This window comes from Sorex araneus, chromosome 3 (assembly GCF_027595985.1).
Source record: "Sorex araneus isolate mSorAra2 chromosome 3, mSorAra2.pri, whole genome shotgun sequence".
Classification (NCBI taxonomy): Eukaryota; Metazoa; Chordata; class Mammalia; order Eulipotyphla; family Soricidae; genus Sorex; species Sorex araneus.
Window position 1 is genome coordinate 213,151,949 of NC_073304.1, and position 23,143 is coordinate 213,175,091.

General features: G+C 44.5%; 1 protein-coding gene across 11 annotated transcripts in view; it reads right to left on the bottom strand.

Annotated features, from left to right (window-relative positions):
* The window catches only part of LUC7L3 (LUC7 like 3 pre-mRNA splicing factor), a 36,542-nt gene extending 15,716 nt beyond the window's left edge, over positions 1 to 20,826 (bottom strand). For 5 of the 11 annotated variants that reach the window (XR_008629131.1, XM_055130278.1, XM_055130280.1 and 2 more), the window contains exons 1-6: positions 20,568 to 20,823; positions 10,804 to 10,870; positions 7,460 to 7,499; positions 6,306 to 6,450; positions 5,723 to 5,797; positions 1,026 to 1,130 (exon numbers count right to left, since the gene is read on the bottom strand). Coding sequence is in view for 10 of the 11 variants with exons in the window: in XM_055130278.1 (XP_054986253.1) it covers positions 1,026 to 1,130; positions 5,723 to 5,797; positions 6,306 to 6,450; positions 7,460 to 7,499; positions 10,804 to 10,870; positions 20,568 to 20,666 (531 nt within the window). In the remaining variant the exon portion in view is untranslated. Of the gene's footprint in view, positions 1 to 1,025; positions 1,131 to 5,722; positions 5,798 to 6,305; positions 6,451 to 7,459; positions 7,500 to 9,704; positions 9,791 to 10,803; positions 10,871 to 20,567 lie in introns of all 11 variants that reach the window. The other 6 variants (XM_055130283.1, XM_055130284.1, XM_055130282.1 and 3 more) reach the window with 4 other exon arrangements.
* Between the last annotated feature and the right edge of the window lie 2,317 nt (positions 20,827 to 23,143).

Below are 23,143 nucleotides of genomic sequence, written 5' to 3' on the forward strand. Positions count from 1 at the left end.
TCTAAAAAAAAAAAAAAAAAAAAAAGCAAAGCATCGCTGGGTTGGAGAGTACAGTGGGTAGGGGGCTTGCACGTGGCTGACCTGGCTTCAATCCCCAGTATCCCATACGATCCCCTGAGTAACCCCGAACATCACAGACTGTGCCACTACCCACCCCCACAAAAAGAAGCAAAACATGGCAACAGCAATCAATCTGCTAGTTCATTTGGGAAGTAATCCTATAGCATATTTCACAGCTATGACCAATGACCACATCACCTGGACAATAACCTAGGGTCAGAGAGAGCTCAACATGATCCGCAGATAGGAGGCTAAGGTCCAACCTCCTGCACTGCACAGTCCCCTAAGCATTGCCAAGTATGCACCGCCCCCTCAAGACTTAATCTACCTTTCAGAAAGCCACTTAGGTTCAACACTATAAACCACAGCTGCTACATTAAAAACGTGTTCAAATCATTAAGGAACTAATATCACTGAATATGTGAGAACCAATGACCAATAATTCTACTCTGTTAATATCCATCCAATAGACATGTATACTGTCTAAGCTATTTTAGAATAGAGTTTATTTAGCAGCTACCAGGACCATGTGGCCTATGAACTTAAAACATTTACTATGTGGTCATTTATAAGTAAGGCTGCACAGGAAAAAAGTTTCAAAATCTGGAGAACGCGCCCCGGTGGTCTAGTGGTAAGGATTTGGCGCTCTTAAAGTCTGGAGAAATAGTTCAAAGGGCCTGGGCACATGCTACGTGTGCTGGAGGGCAATACCCTGAGCATCACCATGTGTGCCTCCTCACCCCTCTCTACTGTAGTGTGTGGAGTATGGGGAACATGACTAAGCGGCAGATAACATGCATCCCCAGGTTTGATTCCCCAGAAGTGCAAATAGAAAAAGGGAAGTCCACTAACTCAATTTAGAACTGTACCATCTGAAACAGTCTCCAAAAATTTACTTATAGAAACAGATTCCAAACAATTCACAGTGAACAGCCTGGCTAAATTAAAACAAAAATGTTACTCACCGAGGTTGTCGATCTGAGCAATTCTCGCTCTTCTTTTAACTGTTCAACTAATTTCATCATTCCCTGGGCTTCTTCCACCTTCCCTTCAGATCCTAGTTCTTCAATCTAAGGGGATTAAGGGAAAAAAGCAGTTAAGACCACTTTCTAGGGACTGCAGAGATGGTCAGCAAGCAGGCTGCTTGCCTTGCATGTGCCCATCCCAGGTTTGCTCCCCAACACCCAATAAGGCCTGAGTTTGCCAAGAGCAATCCCAGAGCAGAGCCAGGAATAAATCCTGACATCACAGACTATAGCCCAAAAACAAACAGAAAACACAATTCCTTTCTCACAAAAATATATAAACATCCCCCTCCAATCTCATTAACATTTATTTTTCATTTCAATTAATTTAACTAATTTGACAGAAATTATTCTCCTGAGATCCATCACGATACCTATATGGCAAGAGTAAACAGGTAACTCTTTTAAACAACATTGTAAAAACAAGCTCTGCCCCGCCCCTCCAAAAAAAGCAGCATTTCTATAAAGCATTAGCTCCATCTATTGCTAAAATTAGAGAAACTAATCTGAGGCATGGTTTTGTATGAAAATGTATAATTATCTGTATCAAGCAGCCATTAAGAACTATTATTCTTAGTACATATGCGAGTCACACACTTCTCATACATAAAGATGTGGTAGCATCCTTACTATTTTTTTATCCCCCTTAGTCTTTCTTGCCTATATATTATTTCAGAGTAATAGTCTGGCACCAAAATTAGAGTAATACTGTAATTTCTTTGGAACATTTATGAATCCTATTTTAAAAACAGAGCAATGAAAATATATACCAAAACCAAATGTGATTTATTTTTAGAGAAAAATAACCGAAATGAGTTTTTCCCAATAAAGAAACCATACCCTTGTTATACGTTAAATGCCATATTCTGCAAATGCCATATTCTGCACAATGTGTGCTCTTAATAGGCACTCCATAATATGAATGATCCTTTGAGATTTAAATGATCAAAACCAACTGCCAATGCTGTAAATTCATAAATGTTCAAATACCTCAAAATAACAAGAATTTAATACTGAAGCCACTGACAATGCCTTTAGATCAACATAAATACAATTGTATAGCAAACTACTTGACATTACTTAACATCAATAAAGTTAGGATTCTGACTTGGAGTGAGATTAGTTTCTCCAATTTTAACAATAGATGAAACTAATGCTTTATAAAAATGCTGCTTTTATTTGGAAATACGGTTGCTGATGTTACATTGGTGAAGATACTTCCTACAAACACATGGGGACTCCAGAGAGTACAACAAATCACTTTATAGCAGCCAAGATAATCAACAAAGAATCCTAAATGATGGTGGGTAGCATTCATCTGTTTCAAAAAGCATTGTTGTGTGGGGCTGGAGTGATAGCACAGCGGGTAGGGCGTTTGCCTTGCATGCGGCTGACCCAGGTTCAAATGTTCAAATCCCTGCATCCCATATGGTCCCCTGACCACCGCCAGGGGTGATTCCTGAGTGCATGAGCCAGGAGTGACCCCTGTGCATTGCTAGGTGTGACCCAGAAAGCAAAAAAAAAAGCAAGCGTTGTTGTGTAATGTCCAAAGTATGTCGCACCACATGATGAATCAATTATGTCTGCCCAATCACCTTCAGCTTGAAGAGCAGTGCAACTTCTAGCTTCTCAGCCATATTAACAGTAATTAAGTCATATTAACAGTGATTAATATTAACACATTATTAATACTACATATTAATGTGTTATTAACGAATGATTCAGAATCTCATCTCACAATTCTGGACATGTTTAGATTGCATACTCTATTTTGGCACTTTCAAAATAGGTTTCTGCACTGTTAATTTCTCGTTCAACAGGTTTATTATTGCCCTGAAATTCATTCACATATTGTGCCACCACAAACTTTCCACTGATAAAGGTTCTGCTAGAACATCAGGTAAAGTTGTTTTATGAACCTGACTTTTCTTCTGAGGTCTGACAAAACCTGTTTCCAGGAAGCTAAAATCTCTGATCCTGAGGTACAAATGGTTCCATAGTTTCACATGCTAGACTGTTCAAGAGCCTTTTCTGGGGGAGTAGTGGCCACATGAGAATCCAGCACTCTGAAGATCTGGCAACTGAAAAGGTTTTCAGACTGACTCCCTCACCGCCCCCCTTTCTGGGTCATGCCCGGCAATGCACAGGGGTTAACTCCTGGCTTTGCACTCAGTAATTACTCCTGGCAGTGCTCAGGGAACCATATGGGATGCTGGGAATCGAACCTGGGTCAGCCTCATGCAAGGCAAACCCGCTATGCTATCACTCCAGCCCCTGAGACTGACACTTCTAACTCAAGAGCAAAATCCTGACACAGGAAACCATCTGGCTACAGAGCACACTGGCCATCTCTGGCAAAGACAGTGGATGCAATTAGCTTTCCTGGGGTAGATATTCCAGTGACCACGGCCACCTCTTACACTCGAACAGCCAGACTTTTTCTATCACCAAAAATCTCATTAGCATTTAGTAGTTGTATCTGGGTCTTAATTGAAGCTTCTCTGGGCTTAATTTACCCCTATCATTTTTTCACAACTTTAATGAGATATACCTGACATGTAATAAACTGAAAACACTGATTAATTTTTGGACCATACCCAATGACACTCAGGACTACTCCTGGCTCTGTACTCAGGATATCGTGTGGTACCAGATCAAACCCAAGTTTCACATGAGCTTTATCCTTTACATGTTATCTCTGAACCCTAAGCTACAAACCTGCACATGCACATACATGCACACACATATACACACTTTTCCCCACAAATATACTTTATTTATCCTGGGGCTGATGAGATAGTACAGCCAGCAGGGTATATGTGACCCACTGAGGTTTGATCTGTAGCACCCCATATGGTCTCAAACCCCTATTAGGAGTGACCCCTAATAATAATTTTCCCCTACAGATACTATGATCTTCCCCTCCTCCTTTTTTTGATAGTTAAAATAGTATTGATGTTTATACTGATGTAAAAAGTTAGGGGCCAGAGCAATCGAGTACAGAAGCTAGGGAGCTTGACTTGCTTGCAGCTGACCTAGGTTCGATCCCCGGCACCCCATAAGGTCGCCAGAGCAGTGCCAAGAGTGATTCCCGAGTACAGATCCAGATCTAACCCCTGAATATCACCAAAACAAAAACAGTTACTGCATGAAAACCACCACCACCAAACTCCAAGTCACCACTAGTTTGCATTTTTATTTACCCTAGTCCTCCCCCTCACTGCGTGATGATCTAAATTTTGTAATCCAAGCAAGGCCAGCAGTTTACAGTTTCAAAGACAGTACTGAACAATACAAACACTGTACTGATAGCATTGTTCAACACTATCCTTACAACTTAATTTTTTGTTTTGAGTTTTTGGGCAATACTCAAAAGTGCTAAGGGATCACTCTTGGCAGGGCTTAGGACCCATCTGCAGTGTCGGGGATTGAACTGGGATTGGGTGCACACAAAACAAGTGCTTAAATCCCTGTACTAGCTCTCCAGTCAGAATCTGCAGTATCTTTCAGATTCAGAATTTGACATCCATGAAACCAGTGTCATCTAGAAGCTGAACACATCCATACCCCCCAAAAGAGCTTCATGCCTTTTACTAACTCCTCCTCAAGCAATTATCTCCATTTTGTCACTAAGGTTACTGCACTTTGTAGACTTTCCTATAAATGGAACTATATATTTTCCATCTCTATTTCTGGCTGGCTTCTTTCCCCAGTCCAACGATTTCAAGATCAATTTATATATTGCTACATGTAGTTAATGCCTTATTCTAAAAAACTATTCTACACTCATGTTACCACTTGCACATCTAATCCAGTCTATGTACAACTGAGTTGTTTCTGTCTAAAGGGGTTGTGTCTATCAGGACTAAAGTCGCTATGAACACTGGTGAACAATTCTGTGTTTTTGTTTATCTTGGTAAATAAGTAGGAGTGGGATGATCTTTTTTTTTGTGGGGGGAGGGGGGTCCTGGGGATAGACCCTAAGGCTTTATACATTTGAGTGAGAAATGTGTGCTGCAATTGAGCAATGGGAAATAAATGATCTAGCATCTGCCCCTGGAGGGCAGGCTTGAATGGTGGTGGGAAAATCCAAGCTAAACATAATGCCCAAAAGTAGAGAGAGAGTATCGGAGAAATTGTCTGCCAGAGGCAGGGTGAGGATAGGGGGTTGGGGGGGAGATAATGGAGACATTGATGGTAGAACCGCACTGGTGGAGGGATGGGTGTTCGATCACTGTATGGCTGAATCTCAACCATGAAAGCTTTGTAACTATCTCACGACAGTTCAATAAAGGAGGGAGGGAGGGAGTGCTGCCCTGTCCCCAACCCCTGTACTATAAACAAACACTCAGCTCTTTCCCAGAGTGATCACACCCTTTTCCATCCAAGTGGCAGTGTTTAATGACTACTTTCCCCATCTTCACCATCCTCAGGTATGGAGGCTACAGAGTCAGCTCAATAGGTTGAATACATGCATTATGTGCTAGAGACCCATGTTCAATACCCAGCATGTAGTTACACACACACACACATACCCTTCTGTAGCTATAAAATATTCTCTAATGACATGTTAGTAACCCGGACTTCTTTACGCACCTATCCCAGGTATTTTCTGACATTAATATAGTAATTCTCACCTGCTGTAGGAGTACATCAATTTTGTCTGTGAGAACTTGAATTTTTTCTTCATTTTTGCCTGTTGGGCCAGCTGCCTGTTAAATATAATAAAATATGACAAAAAGTTATATACACACACACACAAACACATGTATATATATATATACTTTTAAAGTCAAGCTACACCCAACATCAATTTAACTAAAATAAAACATAACAATTAGTGATTAAAACATCTTCATTTTTGGGGCTAGAGCGATAGCACAGCGGGTAGGGCGTTTGCCTTGCACGTGGCCAACCCAGGTTCGATTCCCAGCATCCCATATGGTCCCCTGAGCACCGCCAGGAGTGATTCCTGAGTGCATGAGCCAGGAGTAACTCCTGTGCATCGCCAGGTGTGACCCCCAAAAAAAGAAAAAGAAATATTAATGTTATATTTACCAAAGACTGAAAAAGATTCCCTACATCCCTATAAACACAAATGAAGAACATGGACATAAACCCACTATCAGGTAGGTTTCTGGGTTCCAGAGAACAAAATCATTTTACAAATATGAATTTGTATTCATATTTCATACGTCAAAATTCAGATTTCATACTCACTCCAGAAGACTGCTGGTTTTGAGATAATGCCAAACGAGCATGGCCTCGTCTAATTCTACGTTCTACTTCTGCAAGTAAGCTCTGCAAGTATCGCAGAAAATCTCTCTCATATCCAACTTTCATGAAGCGAGAACTCTTCTCATACCTAATACACAAGAATATGAACAAGCATTACTTCCTTTAAAAAATTTTTTTCCTTTTAAAATATGTTTATCCATAACAACTCACACATTCCTAAGGGGTCAGAGAGGGGGAGGGAAGAGCTCAGAGAGAGAGAGAGATACAGCACATTATTAGGAGCATGAATTTTATACTCGGCATAAACTCCCGGTGGATGGAACAATAGTACAGTGTAATCCACCAGGAGTAAGGCCTAAGCACCACCTGGTACGGTCTAAAACCAAAACCCAGGGGCTTAAACACCAGCTTTACACTGTGTCTGTGACAATGAACACAGGATGCCCATCTATAGCATCAGAACCATTAAAACGCCAATCACGGGAGGCCAGAGAGATACTGGCTAGGGACCTGTCTTTTCACGAAGCCAACCAGGGTCTGATCCCTGACACTGAGCTCACCACAAGTGACCCCTGAGAGAAGAGCCAGGAGCAAGCTCTCGACACCCCTGGGTGTGGTCCCCAAACAAAAAATAGCAAACATGGTACTGACATACAGCACAAGTGGTGGAGAACATGGCTAGTATGTTCAAAGTCCTAGTTCAATTCCCTGTACTACAGGGCCAGAACTAGGTATGGCCTCTATTTAGAAGAACAAAAAAGGGAGAAAGGGCTGGAATAATAGTAGAGCAAGTATGGTGCTTGCCTTGCATGTGCCAGAACCACATTAGATCCTCTATACCCACCAGGAGTAATATCTGAGCACAGAGGCAGGGAGCAAACCCTGAGCACTGCCAGCTGTGGCCAAACAAAACAAATATCAATATAAAAAAAAAGTTTAAATTTTATGCCTGGCATATGTATGCACTCATATGGTGACAAACAGCATCATTACTGGAGGTAACTTTCTACCACCCAACTACTAAGGGAACTTATAGTAGACATTTAAATTACATTAACTACAATTATTTCTTCAACCTTGTTCCCTTAAAACCTAATGACTAATGAGAGAAAATGGCCCACAAAAGGGCAACTTACTGTTTTCGTAAATTTTCATCATGAATTTTTTCACATGGACCTGAAAAAAATTTAAGTGAAAAATATGAACATAAAGATTGGTGCTGTTAACCTTTTATCTTGCCAAAACAAACTCCTTTAGAAAAAAAAGGGGAGAAGAACCATTTTGCCACTGAGTAGTCTATAGACACCTATATTGATCCCACTGAACCATAAAGCAAAATGCTCAACCAAACAAGTGTATAAAAATGTTGTGTTCTGAATCAGTATGATAAAATCATCTGATAGAAAAAAAGTGAGGAAAAAAAAGTTGCGGGAACAAAGGAAAACTGATCCTCATTACCACTCAAAGAAAAAACAAACAAACAAAAAAAAAAACACCACTGCAAATGGTCTGAACCACCAGGGATGAATGTCTTTCACATTCCTGTTTATGAAGCCAAACAAGTGTTAACACACTAGTCTATTCCAACCCATCTCTGAAAGACAATGTTGTATCTCTCGAGTTGACCTTTGGTATTTCTAAATTCTGCACTTAATTTCCTTTTCCTTGATCTGAGGCATCAAAATTTAGGTTAAATAAATTGTTTATATTTTGATAATGCAAGTACTTATTAACTACTGAACCAAACAAAAGGTGCACTTAGCAACACTTCTGAACACACTTCTGTTGGAGTATTTTCACTTGTTTAATAGTCTATGAACCAATTTCTTCATAAACACTAACTGGACTAGGGAAACTATCGATACTAATTTTTCTCAAGATTCAGCTTCATTTCTTGTAGCAGCCTCCTGTTGTGTCCGCTTCAATCTAAGCTGCCTGTTTTATAAGCTAACTAGATAAAGTTGTCATCCTGAGAAATTCCTTCTCTGGTCTGATTGGGTGTTGTTTACTGGATTCTTTTGTTTCTTCATTCTTGGTTTATGCCCAGGTGTTGGAGTTTCCAGAGAAAGGTTCAAGAGAGGAAATGTGCCGAAAACTTGCATGTCTGAAAAAAGTCTTTTTTCAAACCCTCATAACTTTGATATTTGGTTAGTCTAGATTAAGGCATTTTTGTTCAGTATTGTGAAGGTGTTTCTCCAGTGTCTTCAAGCATGCAGTCCTGTCCCCTACCAGTACGGGAACACTGAGATTCCTGATGCTATGTGCCCACCCCAATACCCAGTGTACTATGAAATCTTACAGAGGTATCAGCTGGCATAGATCTTTCACAAAATGACCCACTGACTCTAGAAACCATTTCAAGTACACCATAACTTGTTTTTATCAATTTACTGCTTTCTCTACCTCAAACTTTTAACCAACTACTGACCGACATAAAACTTCTTCAAAATTTTACTTTTTTGGGGGAAGGGGGAGGGTATTAGAGAGACAGCTCCAAGGACTGGAGCACAAGCTTTGTACAGTAAGGTCCCAAATTAAGTCCATGATATCAGTGGGCCCCTGTGTACCACTAGGAAGGTCCTCGTGGTCTCTAGAACTATCAGACCAAGTACTGATACCACTGGCCCACCCCCAAACAGCACTGCCCAAAATTATCAGCCCAACAAATTCCTTTCATTTTCTTTTGACAGTTTTTTTTTTTTTTTTTTTTGCTTTTTGGGTCACACCTGGTGATGCACAGGGGTTACTCCTGGCTCTGCACTCAGGAACCATTCCTGGAGGTGCTCAGGGGACCACATGGGATGCTGGGATTTGAACCTGGGTTGGCCTCGTGCAAGGCAAACGCCCTACCCGCTGTGCTATCACTCTAGCCCTTCTTTTTATTTTTTAAAAGTTCTCCTATTTTTCTATAGTATCCTACTGCTGCTATCTTATTTCCCTGAATTTATTTCTCTAAAATTTTTGCTTTTGCTTTTCCCATAGTGGGAAGGCAGGGTGGAGGGGAGGAGGGAGGAACAGGGACCACACCTGGCAGTCCTCAGGGATTACTAAACCTGGGTCTGAGCTCAGGGATCCCCCTTGGTAGGGACTGAGGGAGCATACGGGGTGCAGGGGGTCAAACCCAATCAGCCATACAATGCCAGGGCCCTATCTGCTGCACTATCTCTCTGCACTCCCTCCTTCATTCCTAATTCCACTAAATTTTCTTTCCCCACCCCCTCTTGGTTTAGGTCAATCTTTCATGCCAAGTTTCCTTCAAATGCCTAGCTGGCAAAACATTTCTAACTGTGACTAGAAATGCACTGGAAGGGTTTATTAACTAACGGGGTTTACCAGAGGAAAATCAGTAATTCTTTTAGGAGATTCCCCAAGGATCAGTACCTGTAGATCACTTCTCTGGAACTGCTCACTTTTTCTAAAGAATCCTCTTCTCTTCTGCCTGGGGAAAAACATCTGGCTGTATCCTTCTAGGAACAGGGCAGAGGAAGGGAATGGGAAAACCCCACTATATTAAGAATACAGACTTGTTTCAACTCTTTTACAGTCTCATTTCTACTCATTACTGCCCTGTGCTGTGTCTGGAATCCCAAAAACTATATTTGCCCAGCCTAATAGCTCTTACATTTAATGAAGTTTATCATTTATGATTCTAGAATGACAGTAATCATTCTTGGAAAAAGAAAGAGTTCCACAAAAATTTATTTTCTGCATGTTGTGGTTCCTCCAGGAAATATTCTGGTCTCATTACAGGTATGAGAGAGGCAGAAATCAGATACACAGGCCCAGACTACTGCTTCTCAAAGGGAACAATTTTCCCCCAAAGGAACATCTGATAATTCCTAGAGAAACTTAATCGATTATCTCTGGGTTGGGGTAGGAGAGTAGAATATACAACTGGCATCAAGTGGGTAGAGGTCATGGATGCTAAATATCCTATTACACACAAGATACTCCTCCCCCCAAAATACAAAATTATTCACTCAAAATGTTATTAACACCAGACTGAGAAGCCCCAAACTAAACACAGGTCTCATTTTCTCATTTCCGTGACTCAACTCTGCCTCCTATGGTGCCTGATGCCTCCAAGCCTGCACTTCTCCAGGTTCTGCTGTCTACTACCTCCTTTTGCAGCTTTTAGGTTACAAATCCCTCTGCTCTGTTGAATTTGCCGCTGCTCTTCCATCCACTTGTCATCTTCTAAAATTCTGTTGAAATTTCTAACGTAATCTCCTCTTCCAACTTACTTTTCTTACTTTTCTTGTTTTTAACGTTCATTTTAGTGAGGAAAATGTGGAAGGGAGTGGAAGGAGATGTATGTTTATTCAAACCATCATGTTTAACTAGACTACCAGTTAATACATTCAAAACTCAAAAATAAGAAATAACCTATAATAAAACATTTAAGAAAAAGTTTTTCAGAATTATGAAAGTTTTTAAGTCATGAATTTGACTTTATAAATCACACAGAAAACTCACTTACCAAGATCAGACCGCGTATTTGTGAACAATTCAGCAGGGCAAAACCCACAGAGGTAATATTTACAAACCTAGTAAAGAAAAACAAACATGCTTGTAAAGATCATTCAGTTTTAAAATTGTATGAAGGGGAGGTCAAATAACTATTTTCGACTTTCGGAGGGGAGGGAGATCACACCTGGTGGTACTCAGGGCTTATTCCTGGCTCTAAACTCAGAGGACCTACTACTGGGTCTGCCTAGCGCCAAGCACCCCTTTATTCACTGGACTATCTCTCTGGCACCCTAATTTTGTGATCTTTGTCTTTAACCAAGTAAATAGAAGAATCTCATTTGTTAAACCCTATCAATTTAGTAAGGACTTTTAAAATCCTGGATTAGTAACAGACTACTTTCTTTCTGTTTTGGGGCCACACGCTCAGGGCTTAATTCCTGGATCTATGCTTAGGATCACTCCAGGTAAGGCTCAGCAGTATGGGGGTGTGAGAGGGCCCCGTGCAAGGGAAGCACCCTACATGCTGTACTACTGCACATCCCCAGGACTACTTGTCTTTGTTCCAGGGCGACACCAAGTGATGCTCAGGGGTTACTCATAGCTCTGCACTCGGGAATTACTTCTGGCAGTACTCAGGGGACTACATGGAGTGTCAGGGATGGAACATGGGTCAGTCACATGCAGACAAACATCCTACCCACCATACTATCCCTTCAGCACCACCCCTATTTTTAATCATTACCACCCACTCTATCCTGAAGCTAACATATGAAATAAACTCAGAATGGACATGCTTTATTTTTACTTTAACAACAAACACAGTATAGCATATTGTTGTCACTGTTCTATCTTTATTAAAAACCAAAACCAAATCATAGGTTAATAGTTGGCAATCAGGGGCTGGAGCGATAGCATAGCAGGTAGGGCGTTTGCCTTGCACGCGGCCAACCCGGGTTCGAATCCCAGCATCCCATATGGTCCCCTGAGCACCACAAGGAGTAATTCCTGAGTGCAAAGCCAGGAGTAACCCCTGTGCATCGCCAGGTGTGATCCAAAAAAAGCAAAAAAACAAAAAAGTTGGGAATCAGGTTAGAGAAATAATACAGCAGGTAGAGCCAATCATTACAGATTAAGGTGTTTTCCCTTCTTGTGGCTGTTCAGATCCCTGGCACCGCATATGCATTGCCTATAGTTCCCTGGACACTACCAGGAGTAAATCCTGGGCAGAGAGCCAAGTTAGGAGTGGTGACTGTGCAACCAGGTGTGTCCTAAGTCCCACCCCCAGGGGAAAACAAAAGCAAAAATCCAGAGGTTATGGGGGCAACTTAATGCATCCACCAAAATACAGTGTCTCTTTAATTTGGCCTGCATCTTCCTAAAAACTAATTCTACAAAGTGACCCAGTATACGAAACAGAATGTTTACTACAGCATTGTTGCTAATGGCAAAAAAAAAAAAAAAATTTAAAATTAAAGCTAAATGCATAAATGTACCAGGAAACAATAAAAGTAGGTTTATATATTGAACAATGAAGACTTTACATTAGTTAAGTTAAAATATATATTGGTATGTCTATCAATTTTTACTATGTGCACATTAAGTTTAATGTTTTTAGAACTGATCTGGAAACATATATACCGACTTTTCAATTCTGAGTGATGTGTTACACCAGGCTGTGCTACAAGGCTACTCCAACTATGTGCTCAGAGGTGTTTGGCCCCAATCTGTAGTGCTTAGGGTACCAAACTAGGGTCAGCTGCTTGTAAGATAAATGCTTCCCTCTACTATTTCTCTGGCCTTTGGTTTATTACTGTAAAAAATAATTTATATATGTAATGCTCAGAGGACAACATGTGTTGCTGGATATCAAACCAGAGTTGGCCACATGCAAGGCAAATGCCTAACCCCCTGAATTATCTCTCTCTCCTACCCTGAACTTTTATTTAGGTGGGGGACACAGCTAGCAATGCTCAGGACTTAGTCCTGCAGGAGCAAGGGAACATATGCGGTGCTGGGGACTGAACCTGGGTCAACTGTGTGCAAGGAAAGCACTCTACCTGCTGTACTCTCTAGCCCCTAAACGTTTTTTAAGGGGAATACACTGGGGAGTTCAGGGGACCGGTCATGTGGTGCTGGGGATGGAAGCCAGAGTTCCTGCACATGAAGCATGTTTTCCAGTCCTTTGAACTATCTCCCAAGCACAAAGCTTGTTCATATTTGCCCCAGATCTGTCAGGAAGGTACTCTGCCACGAAGCCAAGATCCCAGACTTCTAAAAAGTAACTTTCGTGGCAGTGCCAGAGAGATAATACAGCAGATGAGGCACCTGCCTTGCATATAAGTCTATTCAGATTTGCTCCGTGGGACCCCTATGGGCTCCTATGGTTCCCTGAGCACCACAGGAATAAGCTAGCCAATTTCTCTCAGTGCTATTTGCATTGTCTTTGTTCAGCTTTCAACGAATCAGTTGTCTGACTAGCTGTTTCTTATCCTAATTGTCAGCTCTATTTATTTACAAATTATAAAGCCTTCACATCATTAAACCACATATAAACTTCTTTATAAACACTATAAACACAGGTGACCAGCTAAAATATTGTGTGCAAATCTGAAGGATCTTTTGGTAACCTAACAACCTTGGAGAGATATTTATTTTCACAGATAACAAGTTCCATTTTATATGTTATAAAGGTAACATTTAGGGCCAGAAGGACAATACAAGCATTAAGGTAGCTTCCTTCTATGTGGCTGACCCTAGTTTGATCCCCAACACCACACGGTTCTGACCACAGAAATAAAATAAGTCCCTGAACATTGCAAAGTATATGACTAGTTCCTCCCCCACCTACTCCCCCCAAGATAACATTTATTAAATCCTACTTCTTGGACTGGAATGATAGCACAGCGGGTAGGGCATTTGCCTTGCACATGGCCAACCCAGGTCCCTCTCGGAGAGCCCGGCAAGCTACCAAGAGGATCCCACCCGCATGGCAGAGCCTGGCAAGCTACCCGTGGCGTATCCGATATGCCAAAAACAGTAACAAGTCTCACAATGGAGATGTTACTGGTGCCCGCTTGAGCAAATCGATGAGCTACGGGATGTCAGGAACTGTAGCCTCTGGCAAGCGCAAGAGAACTGCAGCAACCCCCAGCAAACCCCTAACTTTTATGCCTCAACTAGGTGCGAACCACTCCAGCAAGCACCAAAACAGTATGCAACCTCACCCCCATCACTGTAACACCAGCAATGAGGGGTGTGGGGAGAGACAAAATATATAAAACTAAGGGTATGAAAGTACCAGTAGATCAAGAGCTTTCCTTTGCATGTGGCTGACCCAGACTCAATTCCTGGCATTATGTATGGTCCAAGCTCCACTAGCAGCTCAGAACCAGGAGCAAGCCTTGAGCACCTCCCAAAAAACAAATATAAATACACACACATACATATTTTTTTAATGGAGGGACACCCCCCACACACACACAAATATTAATGCACAGAGGCCCTGTGTTTGGTCCCTGGCACTGGTCCCCCATCCACATTAACAGGAAAAGCAGAATCTGTAACCAAAACCTGACATCTTCACGTTTTACCTGTACAAGACCACACTTCATAGTTACTCTTTTCCACATGTTTTTGGCTTTTGGGTCACACATCTGGTGCACAGGGACTGTGCCTGGGATCAGCCATGTGTAAGGCAAATGTCCTACCCACTGTAACATCTATCTCTCTACCCTCCATGCCTTTTATTACACAGTCCTTGCAGCCAGATGCATCCTTCTCACTGCCTGCAAACTAAACTTTTGCTAAACGTTAATCAATTTTCCACAGCAGTCAGATAATAAATATCTTCCAGTCTTCAAATGTTTCCCAATGTAACTTGTTTCCAACTTTTCGTAAGGCCTACTAAAAGCATTTAAAAATAAATTCCTAGGTCAGAAAGACAGCTCAAATGGATGAGCAGCATATCCTTAGAGTGCCAGGCCCCGGCACTGAGGGAGCTCCCACTCCCTCCCACTCCCATCCCAAGAGTGCCCTTTTATTTTTAAAAAGGGTCAGGGAAGGGGCCAGAGCATAGCACAGCAGGTAGGCCATCTGCTTTGCACTCGGCAGAGCCGGGTTCGATCCCCGGCATACCATATGGTTCCCCCAGCACTGCCAGGAGTAATTCCTGAGTGCAGAGCCAGGAGTAAGCCCTGAACATTGCTGGGTGTGACCCCCCAACACACACACACACACACACACACACACACACACACACACACACACACACACACACACACACACACACACACACACACACACACACACACACACACACACACACACACACACACACCCTGGACACAGCAGCCAACCCAAGTATAATCCCTGACACCACATATGATCATTGTTGTCCTCCCTCCCCACACCCCAAGCAATTTCAGGAGTGATTCCCTGATCATAACCAAAAGCAAGCCATGAGAACAGCAGCAAATGGCCCCCCCAAAAAAAATACAGACTAGTTCACCCATGATCCTTCTCCCCCAATAGAAATAGGCTATGGTTTCACCAGTCCCTCCAACTGTCCTTCACTCCAGTACCTGAGCTGGTCATGATGGGTTTTAAGAGGCCTCTCCCAAGCACCTCGATCTGGGTTAGGTAAATGTCCTCCTTTTTACCCTCTTGGTAATAGAGCTAATCTGCAACGTGGGTACTTTTGCCAGCCCTAAGTGCTTTTATAGACCCACTACTTTACCCCACTGTTTAAAGGGAAAAAAAAAAAAGCACATTTTGCATTTCTTCCTTGTCTGATACCAGACTGATGGTTCTCCTCTTAGCAAAATGTCGTAAGTATACATTATTCACTGTGTATGTACACACTGACCATTAAGACCAATACCGTTTTTTCCCTGAATACAGAACCCCACCTTATTTGTAAGAAATGGCGAGAAAAGTAAATGTGTTTCATGAATCAACAAAGCACAATAGTACTAACTTAAGGTACTTTCTTCCCTTGTGAGAAGTCTAAAATAACAAGCATTTTTACCTAAAAGTAACAATAATTAAAAAAAAACAACTTTTAGTATTTTCAGTGAGAATAGTACTAACAACCTGAAGGTCTTAGTAAAAATAAACCCAGCTTCCCTCACAAATCACTGAAAAGAAAGCACGCCTGGGGGCCACAGGACAGTACAGGAGAAGGGCATTTGCCTTGCATGTGGCAGACTCTCTGGCACCCCACATGCCCTCCCCCCTCCTCCCCACCTGGAACCCACGAGGAGTGAGTAATCACAGAGCACAGCCAGGAGTAAGACCTGAGCACTGGGACTGGGTGTGACCCAAAACCAAAACTTTTTTAAGATATTACAATCAAGAGCAATACTACAAGCAGTTAGGGCACTTGCTATGGTGTCTGCCTTGCACGTGGCCAACCCGGGTCCAATCCCTGGCACAAATGGTCCTCCAGCACCATCAAGAGTGATTAATCCAGGGCTGGAGCAATAGCACAGCAGGTAGGGCATTTGCCTTGCACGTGGCCAACCCGGGTTCAATTCCCAGCATCCCATATGGTCCCCTGAGCACCACCAGGAGTAATCCCTGAGTGCAGAGCCAGGAGTAATCCCTGAGCACAGAGCCAGGACTAAGTCCTGAGAACTGCTGGATGTGGCCCAAAATCGAACAGTAAAAAGGAAAGAGTTAGGGGCCAGAGCAATAGTACGATGAGCAGGGAAAATAACATTAAAAAAAAAAAACTTTTAGTATTTTCAGTGGTAACAGTACTAACAACCTGAAGATCTTAGTAAAAATAAAATGCATGTGGCAGTTTGGTCCCCTAGACTGCCTGCCAGAAGTGATCACTGAGTGTAGAGCCAAGGAGTAAGCCCTGAGAATCACTTGGGCAAGAATTATTTTGCAAATCCTCACAATGTTAACTATTCAGGTGAAAAGTAGACGCTACTAATACCATCTCTGCCACTGAAATCTCATGCTCATACTAAAAAATTCAGACAAGAGTTTAAGATTATGTTTTCTTGGGGCTGGAGCAATAGTGCAGCACGTACGGTGCTTGCCTTGCACACGTCTATCCTTCAGCATCCCACACGGTCCCCTGAGCACCACAAGGAGTGACAGAAAGTTTTGTCCCTTGTTGTAACTATTTAGGATTAACAAAACAAAGCAAATGAACTGCTTACTATTAAAATACCAAGAATCTCAAGAACTGTAAAATACTAAGGGGAGGCCTATGGATTCTTGGAACAATATTTCAATGAACTTTTTCTTCTCAGGTCCAGACCTAGCAGTCTACAAAGAACAACTGCCTCGAAGTACTACCCAAGTAAAAGCAATTTTTTTTTTTTTTTGCTTTTTGGGTCACACCTGGCTCTGCACAGGGGTTGCTCCTGGCTCTGCACTCAGTAATTACCCCTGGCGGTGCTCAGGGGACCATATGGGATGCTGGGAATCGAACCCAGGTCGGCCGCGTGCAAGGCAAACGCTCTACCCGCTGTGCTATTGCTCCAGCCCCTAAAAGCACTTTTATGATTTTACCTTGATAGCAGTTGTGGATGCATCTTTACAGGTTTATCGTGAGCAAGACAACACGTCCTCACTTAAAACCAACTTTCCCATGTATTACTAGTTCTCAATTAAAAACTCAGAACTAATCAGGTAGGTTGGGAAGCAACAAGATTAGCAACTTAAATGTTGAAAAGATCCTTTAAAAACTATTTCTCGGCTGGGGAATAGCTCAGAGATTGATGGGCATGCTTTGCAGAAGGCCCAGTTTCATCTAAGACACTGCATGGTCCCCCACAGAGTTCTCCTAGAGCACCACCGAGTGCCCCCTAAAGCAATCTGAGGCCAACCCTCATCCCCAAGAACTACAGAATTGGAATTCACATGGCAATTAAGAAATCTGCATTTTGAAGCAAATTCCACAGGTCAGTCAACAGATAACAATGACATCTAGAAACTACTTTTCATCTAGAAACTACTTTTAACTCATGTTGTTTCTATTTCATTTAAGAAAGAATTCAACCAAAGGGAAGAGCTTTTTCAACCTAGCAAAGGGTGGCAAAAAAATTTTTTGCAAGGATTGGCAAGACAGTACAATACATTACCTAGCACAGAGCTGACCCACTAGGTTGGACCTCCAGCATCCCAGATGGCCTCCCAAGTACTAACATGAACAATTCCCAAGAAGAGAGCCAGAAGTAACCTCTGAGCATTGCTGAGTATGCCCCCTAACGTCCCCAAAAGAATATCTTGTAGACTGAAGAGGAATGCAGAGCCAGTGAGTCAATAGTAGACCGGTTAGGGCGAAAGCTAGGCATTCGACCTGGGTTTGATTCCAGACCCCAGGTTCCCCAAGCCTCACCAGATACGGCTCTGGAGGACCCAGCATCCTTGGGGTGGCCCTGGTATCCCCAATATTGCATCCTCAGGCTCATGCACTGAACCAACAGATTGCTTGGTCAAGAAGCACTGGTGGGTCCTTCGGGATTCCTAGACATCACTTGGGAGTTCCCCGACCAAATGAATAAAAATGCAAAAATATTTTTGATTTATCAAGTTGGGGAGATGGTGAGACCCTTATAATATGTGCTGGGCTCACCCATTCCTCCGGAATCTTAGCAACAACAGCCAAGAGCTTAAGAACCTGAAGACAAGCTTTCTTACACTAAATCAAACTGTCTTAGAAGATGCCTAGTGCTTTATGAACAAATCTAAAATGCCAGTTTATAGAGTTTATAGATTTTATTTTAAAATGCAGACTTTTCTGAATCAATCTACAATGAAAAAGGAATCAGTCATTAAAGGCACAAAATGTTCTGTATTATACTGTATCACTGTCATCCCGTTGTTGATCCATTTACTCGAACAGGCATCTGTAACGTCTCCATTCGTCCCAGCCCTGAGATTTTAGCAGCTTCTCCTTACTCGTTTTTCCCAACGACTGGAGACTCTTGACAGGGTCAGGGGAATGAGACCTGTTACTGTTACTGTTTTTGGCATATCAAATATGTCACGGGGAAGATTGCCAGGCTCTGCCCTGTGGATGGGATATTCTTGGTAGCTTGCCGGGCTCTCCGAGGCACATATTTCCCTCTGTTCTGTACTTAAGCACTGGAAATTTAAATCAGTAAAAAGCACTAACCAGAAAGGAGAGTAGATTTATTAACGACTGAGACAACATAAAACCCAACTTGCTTTTTCTGAGAGCTTCGCCCTCGAGTATAATCACTGTCATCCCGTTGCCCATCGATTTGTTCGAGCGGGCACCAGTAACGTCTCTCATTGAGAGATTTACTGTTACTGTTTTTGGCATATCCAATACGCACGGGTAGCTTGCCAGGCTCTGCCGTGCGGGCCCGAGCCTCTCGGTAGCTTGCCGGGCTCTCCGAGAGGGGCAGAGGAATCGAACTCGGGTCGGCCACGTGAAAAGCGAACGCCCAACCGCTGTGCTGTCGCTCCAGCCCTCGGGTATAATACAATGCTGAAGCAAAAGCAAAACATCAGGGAAACAAGATCTCTTCACACATGTTCAAAACCAAGCAGTCACTAACAAAGGTTTGTCCATGCTTAAGAGCAGGCCCTCAAAAGCAACGTTCTGATTCCAATAGTGTCCTATTTGCACATCCCTTCAAGTTAGAGTTCCTTTCCCAAAGTTTAGATGGGACGACTGCTAAGACTGCACTGTGATAAACGCCTAGGACGGACAGAGGGCCGAAGCAGCAGTCTCTTACTTTGACAAGTGTGGGGGGGGGGGGAAGAGTCCACCTCTCCCCACCCCACCCCCGGAAAAAATGAGAGGGGGTTTGGGCTACACCCGGTGGTGCTCAGGGCTTGCTCCTGGTCCTGCACTCAGGGATCACTCCGAGTAAGTCGGGAGACCAAACTGGGGTGCCTGGGATCCATGGAGAACAACGCAAGCGCCCCTGGACACTGTCCTATCTCTCCACCACCCTCCAAAATATTTTAAATTAAATTCCCCTCTCCTGAACCCAAAGACTCATGTGCGAACTTAACTCCCACTTCACACCAGGAATCCTACCCCAGACTACGAAAACTAAGCAGCATCCAAAGCTGCTCTGTTGGAGTGTTTTTTTTTTCCAGGTAGCATCAAATGCTTTTTTTCCCCCCTGTACTGCAAAAAAAAAAAAAGAAAAAAAAACAACTCTAACCATGCTTAGGGAGAGTAAGCAAGTCAATTTTAAAAATTCAAAAAAAAAAAAAGGCACCGTTTAACCGTGCCGCTCTTTGAGCCACGACCGTGAAGTCGTCACGCTGCCCGCTCCGCAGGGCGAGGCCAGGGAAAACGGGGCGACGCCGGCGCTGGGCGGCACCGCCTTCCCGGGAAACTTCACTTTCGGGGGGCCCCGGGGCCACACTCGCTCGCCCCCCTCCCGGCCGGGCCCACGGGGGGCTCCGCCCGCGGCGCCGGGCAGCCGGGCAGCGCGCGGGGGAGCCGGCGGCCCGGGCACGCACGGCCGCGCCGCTCACCACGCCGGTCCCGGCCCGGACCCGGGGCCGCCCCGCCCCTCCGCAACAACAACAAACCAACGGCCCCGCCGCCGCCGCCGCCGCCGCCGCGCCCAGACTAACGGAAGAAGGAGCCTCTCGCCCCGCTCCCCCGCGGTGGCGGGAACTCCGGGCGCCGCGGGCCGGGCCGGGCCGGGTCGGGCCGCCCCGCCGCGAGCCGCCGCCGCCGCCGCCCGCCGCAGCCGCGCCGCCGCCCGCGCCCCTCCCCCACGGCGCCCGGGCTCGCTCGGGCCCGAGGCCCGCGGGACTTACGCTCTCGTGGTCCCACCGCACGTTGCTGCGCTTCTCGTCCGGGGCGAGGTTTCGGTCCCGGCCCATCAACTCATCCAACAACTGCGCGGCCGAAATCATGGTGCTGCCTCCGGGCGGCTGCTCCCACCAGCCCTGGCACCGGACAGAAAAATCGCCGGCGACAGCGTCGCCAACCCCCCTCGGAGCCCCTAGCAGGCCGGAAAGCCGCCTCTCCAGAGGAGCCGAGAAGACAAAATGGCCGCCGCGCGGCCGCCTTCCCAGCAACCCGCGCGCGCGCGCGTGCGTGCGTGCGTGCGTGCGAGCGAGCGTGCGTGCGAGCGCCCGCGGGGGGCCACGCCCAGGCCTGCGAGCGCCGCCGGCTCGCGGGTGCCGCCGAGGAGGGGGCGGGGCCTGCCGCGGACGCAGCTCAGACCCCGCCCCCCGCGCCTGGTGTGGCTCCGCCCCCTTTCCCCCCAGCCGCTGAGCGCGCCAGGCCCTGGTCCGGCTCCTTGCACCTGCTGGTCTTCCCCACGCCCGGGGCTTCTTTCCTGAGCTCTTTTCACAGCGAGCGCTAGGAGCCTCGGTCTGGAAACTTCGACACGCCCCCGCCGTGGAGACGAGGGCAGTGCCTCCCCCTGTTCCTCGCAGTGCCTGGCGGAAACTGCGGAGCAGCCCTCTGAGCTCCGCGTTTCCCCTGCTCCACCATCCTAGTCGCCCCCCCTTCCACTTTAGGTCAGTTCTTGGCTCTTCCACTCCTATTCCCCCAGGTTTACAGGCTGGGACAGGAAGGCGGGAAGAGATACCATGGTTCTAACAGGGTCACGTGGGGCATGAGGATTCAGTCCTGCGTCCAATGCTTCCCAGGCTAGATTATTGATGCATTTTATTCCGCAAAGGGCTGGAGAGATGGTACAGCAGGGTGTGCCCCCCCACACACACACACAAAATACAACTGAGCAAAATGGACAGAAACAACTCAAGGCTCAGAAAACATACCAAAGCCGTCTCATTCCATGACATAGGATGACAAAAGTATAGGGTCAGGGAAATGGCTCTGTCCTGAGAGCTGGTTCAGTGGCAGAGTACCAACTGCCTTGATCCCTGCCCTCCCCAATAAGCCGATGCTATACAGCAGCACAAATACATAATCTTCAGCACACTTCAACCAATTCTCTGTGACCCCTAATGGCAGCAACAACAACAAAGGCAGGTGGGGGGAGGGGAGCATTTTGCATTTTTGGGTTTGTTCTGGCTTTTTTTCATCTCATCTGACAGCACTCAGGGCTTACTCCTATCTCTGTCTTCAGAAATTAGTCCTTGCCAGACTGGGAGGACTAAATGTAATCCCAGGGATTAAACTAGGATCTACTGGGTGCAAGGCAAGTGCCTTACCCACTGCACTATCTCTCCAGACCCAGAGAAGGGAAACATGTTTTAAATTTTAAAAATAAATAGTATTGGGGTCAGAGAATAGTACAGGGGTTTAGGTGCTTGCCTTGCATTCCACTGATCCTGGGTAGATTTCCTCCCTGGCACATCTATGGCCTCCAGCAACACCAAGGGTCACATCGGAACCCAGAGCCAGAAATAACCCCTGAATACTATTGGATGTGACCTCAACAACCCCTCTGCAAATAAATTATTCATTATTTTAAATATACCCAGATCTGGTGGTCCAGAATGTTAAGTGACCCAAGAAAGCCTAACATTTTAGATTTTTTCATATAGGTGGGTAAAGAAGCAACTAGCAAAGAATACCGCAAAGGAAAGTCAAAGAGTATGGAAAACTAAGGAACGGGAGACAAAAAGAGGGAGAGAAGGAAAAAAGGAGAGGGTGAAAGGTATCCATTTGCTCTCCTACATGGGTGGTTGGTTAATTCATTTTTAGAAAGGAAGTGGAAAATAGGGTGAATACTGCAAGGCAGTGTTTGTCAAGCAGGCTTTTTTTAAGTGAGAAATTAGAGTCTGTTTAATGTCAGAGGAGGAGGTGGAAGACAAAAAAGAATAGCTGAACTTCTAAGTTAAGAAAGAAACAAAGGGGTGATCAGGATACGGGGCTGAGTGGTAGAGCACCTGCCTAGTATGCGGGATGCCCTGAGTTTAATCCCCAATTCTAGCACTGGTTTGGGGTGGGGGAAGGAAAGAAAGAAGAAAACAACAAGGTAGCCCCCAGAGTCAGTTGTTAGTTGTTTGGCTTTGCTAGAAGAAAAAAAAAAAAACTTTCTCCGTTAACAGAAGATACACATCAGCTTGTAGATAACAGCCTGGAGATGGAGTTCTTGACTGATGACTGCTGATCTGCTGATGTGTTTTGTTGTGATGGTTCACCTCTATCACTATAACCAAAATAGAATGCAACTAAATCTATGCTTCTATCTAGGAATGTATCAGAACCACAAGCAGAACTTAGAAAGCCTGAATACAAAGCTACAGCTTCTGACCACTAATGTTGATTCCCTCTGATTCCCTCATGGAATCCACAAAGTCACGGTGAACCGTGATCGAGGCCTCAAACAGGATGAAGGGCTGGGAACTCTTACACAGGCCTAAGACCTCATTCTCAGGAACTCTTCGATCCTGGGAGAATAAAAGGGGAC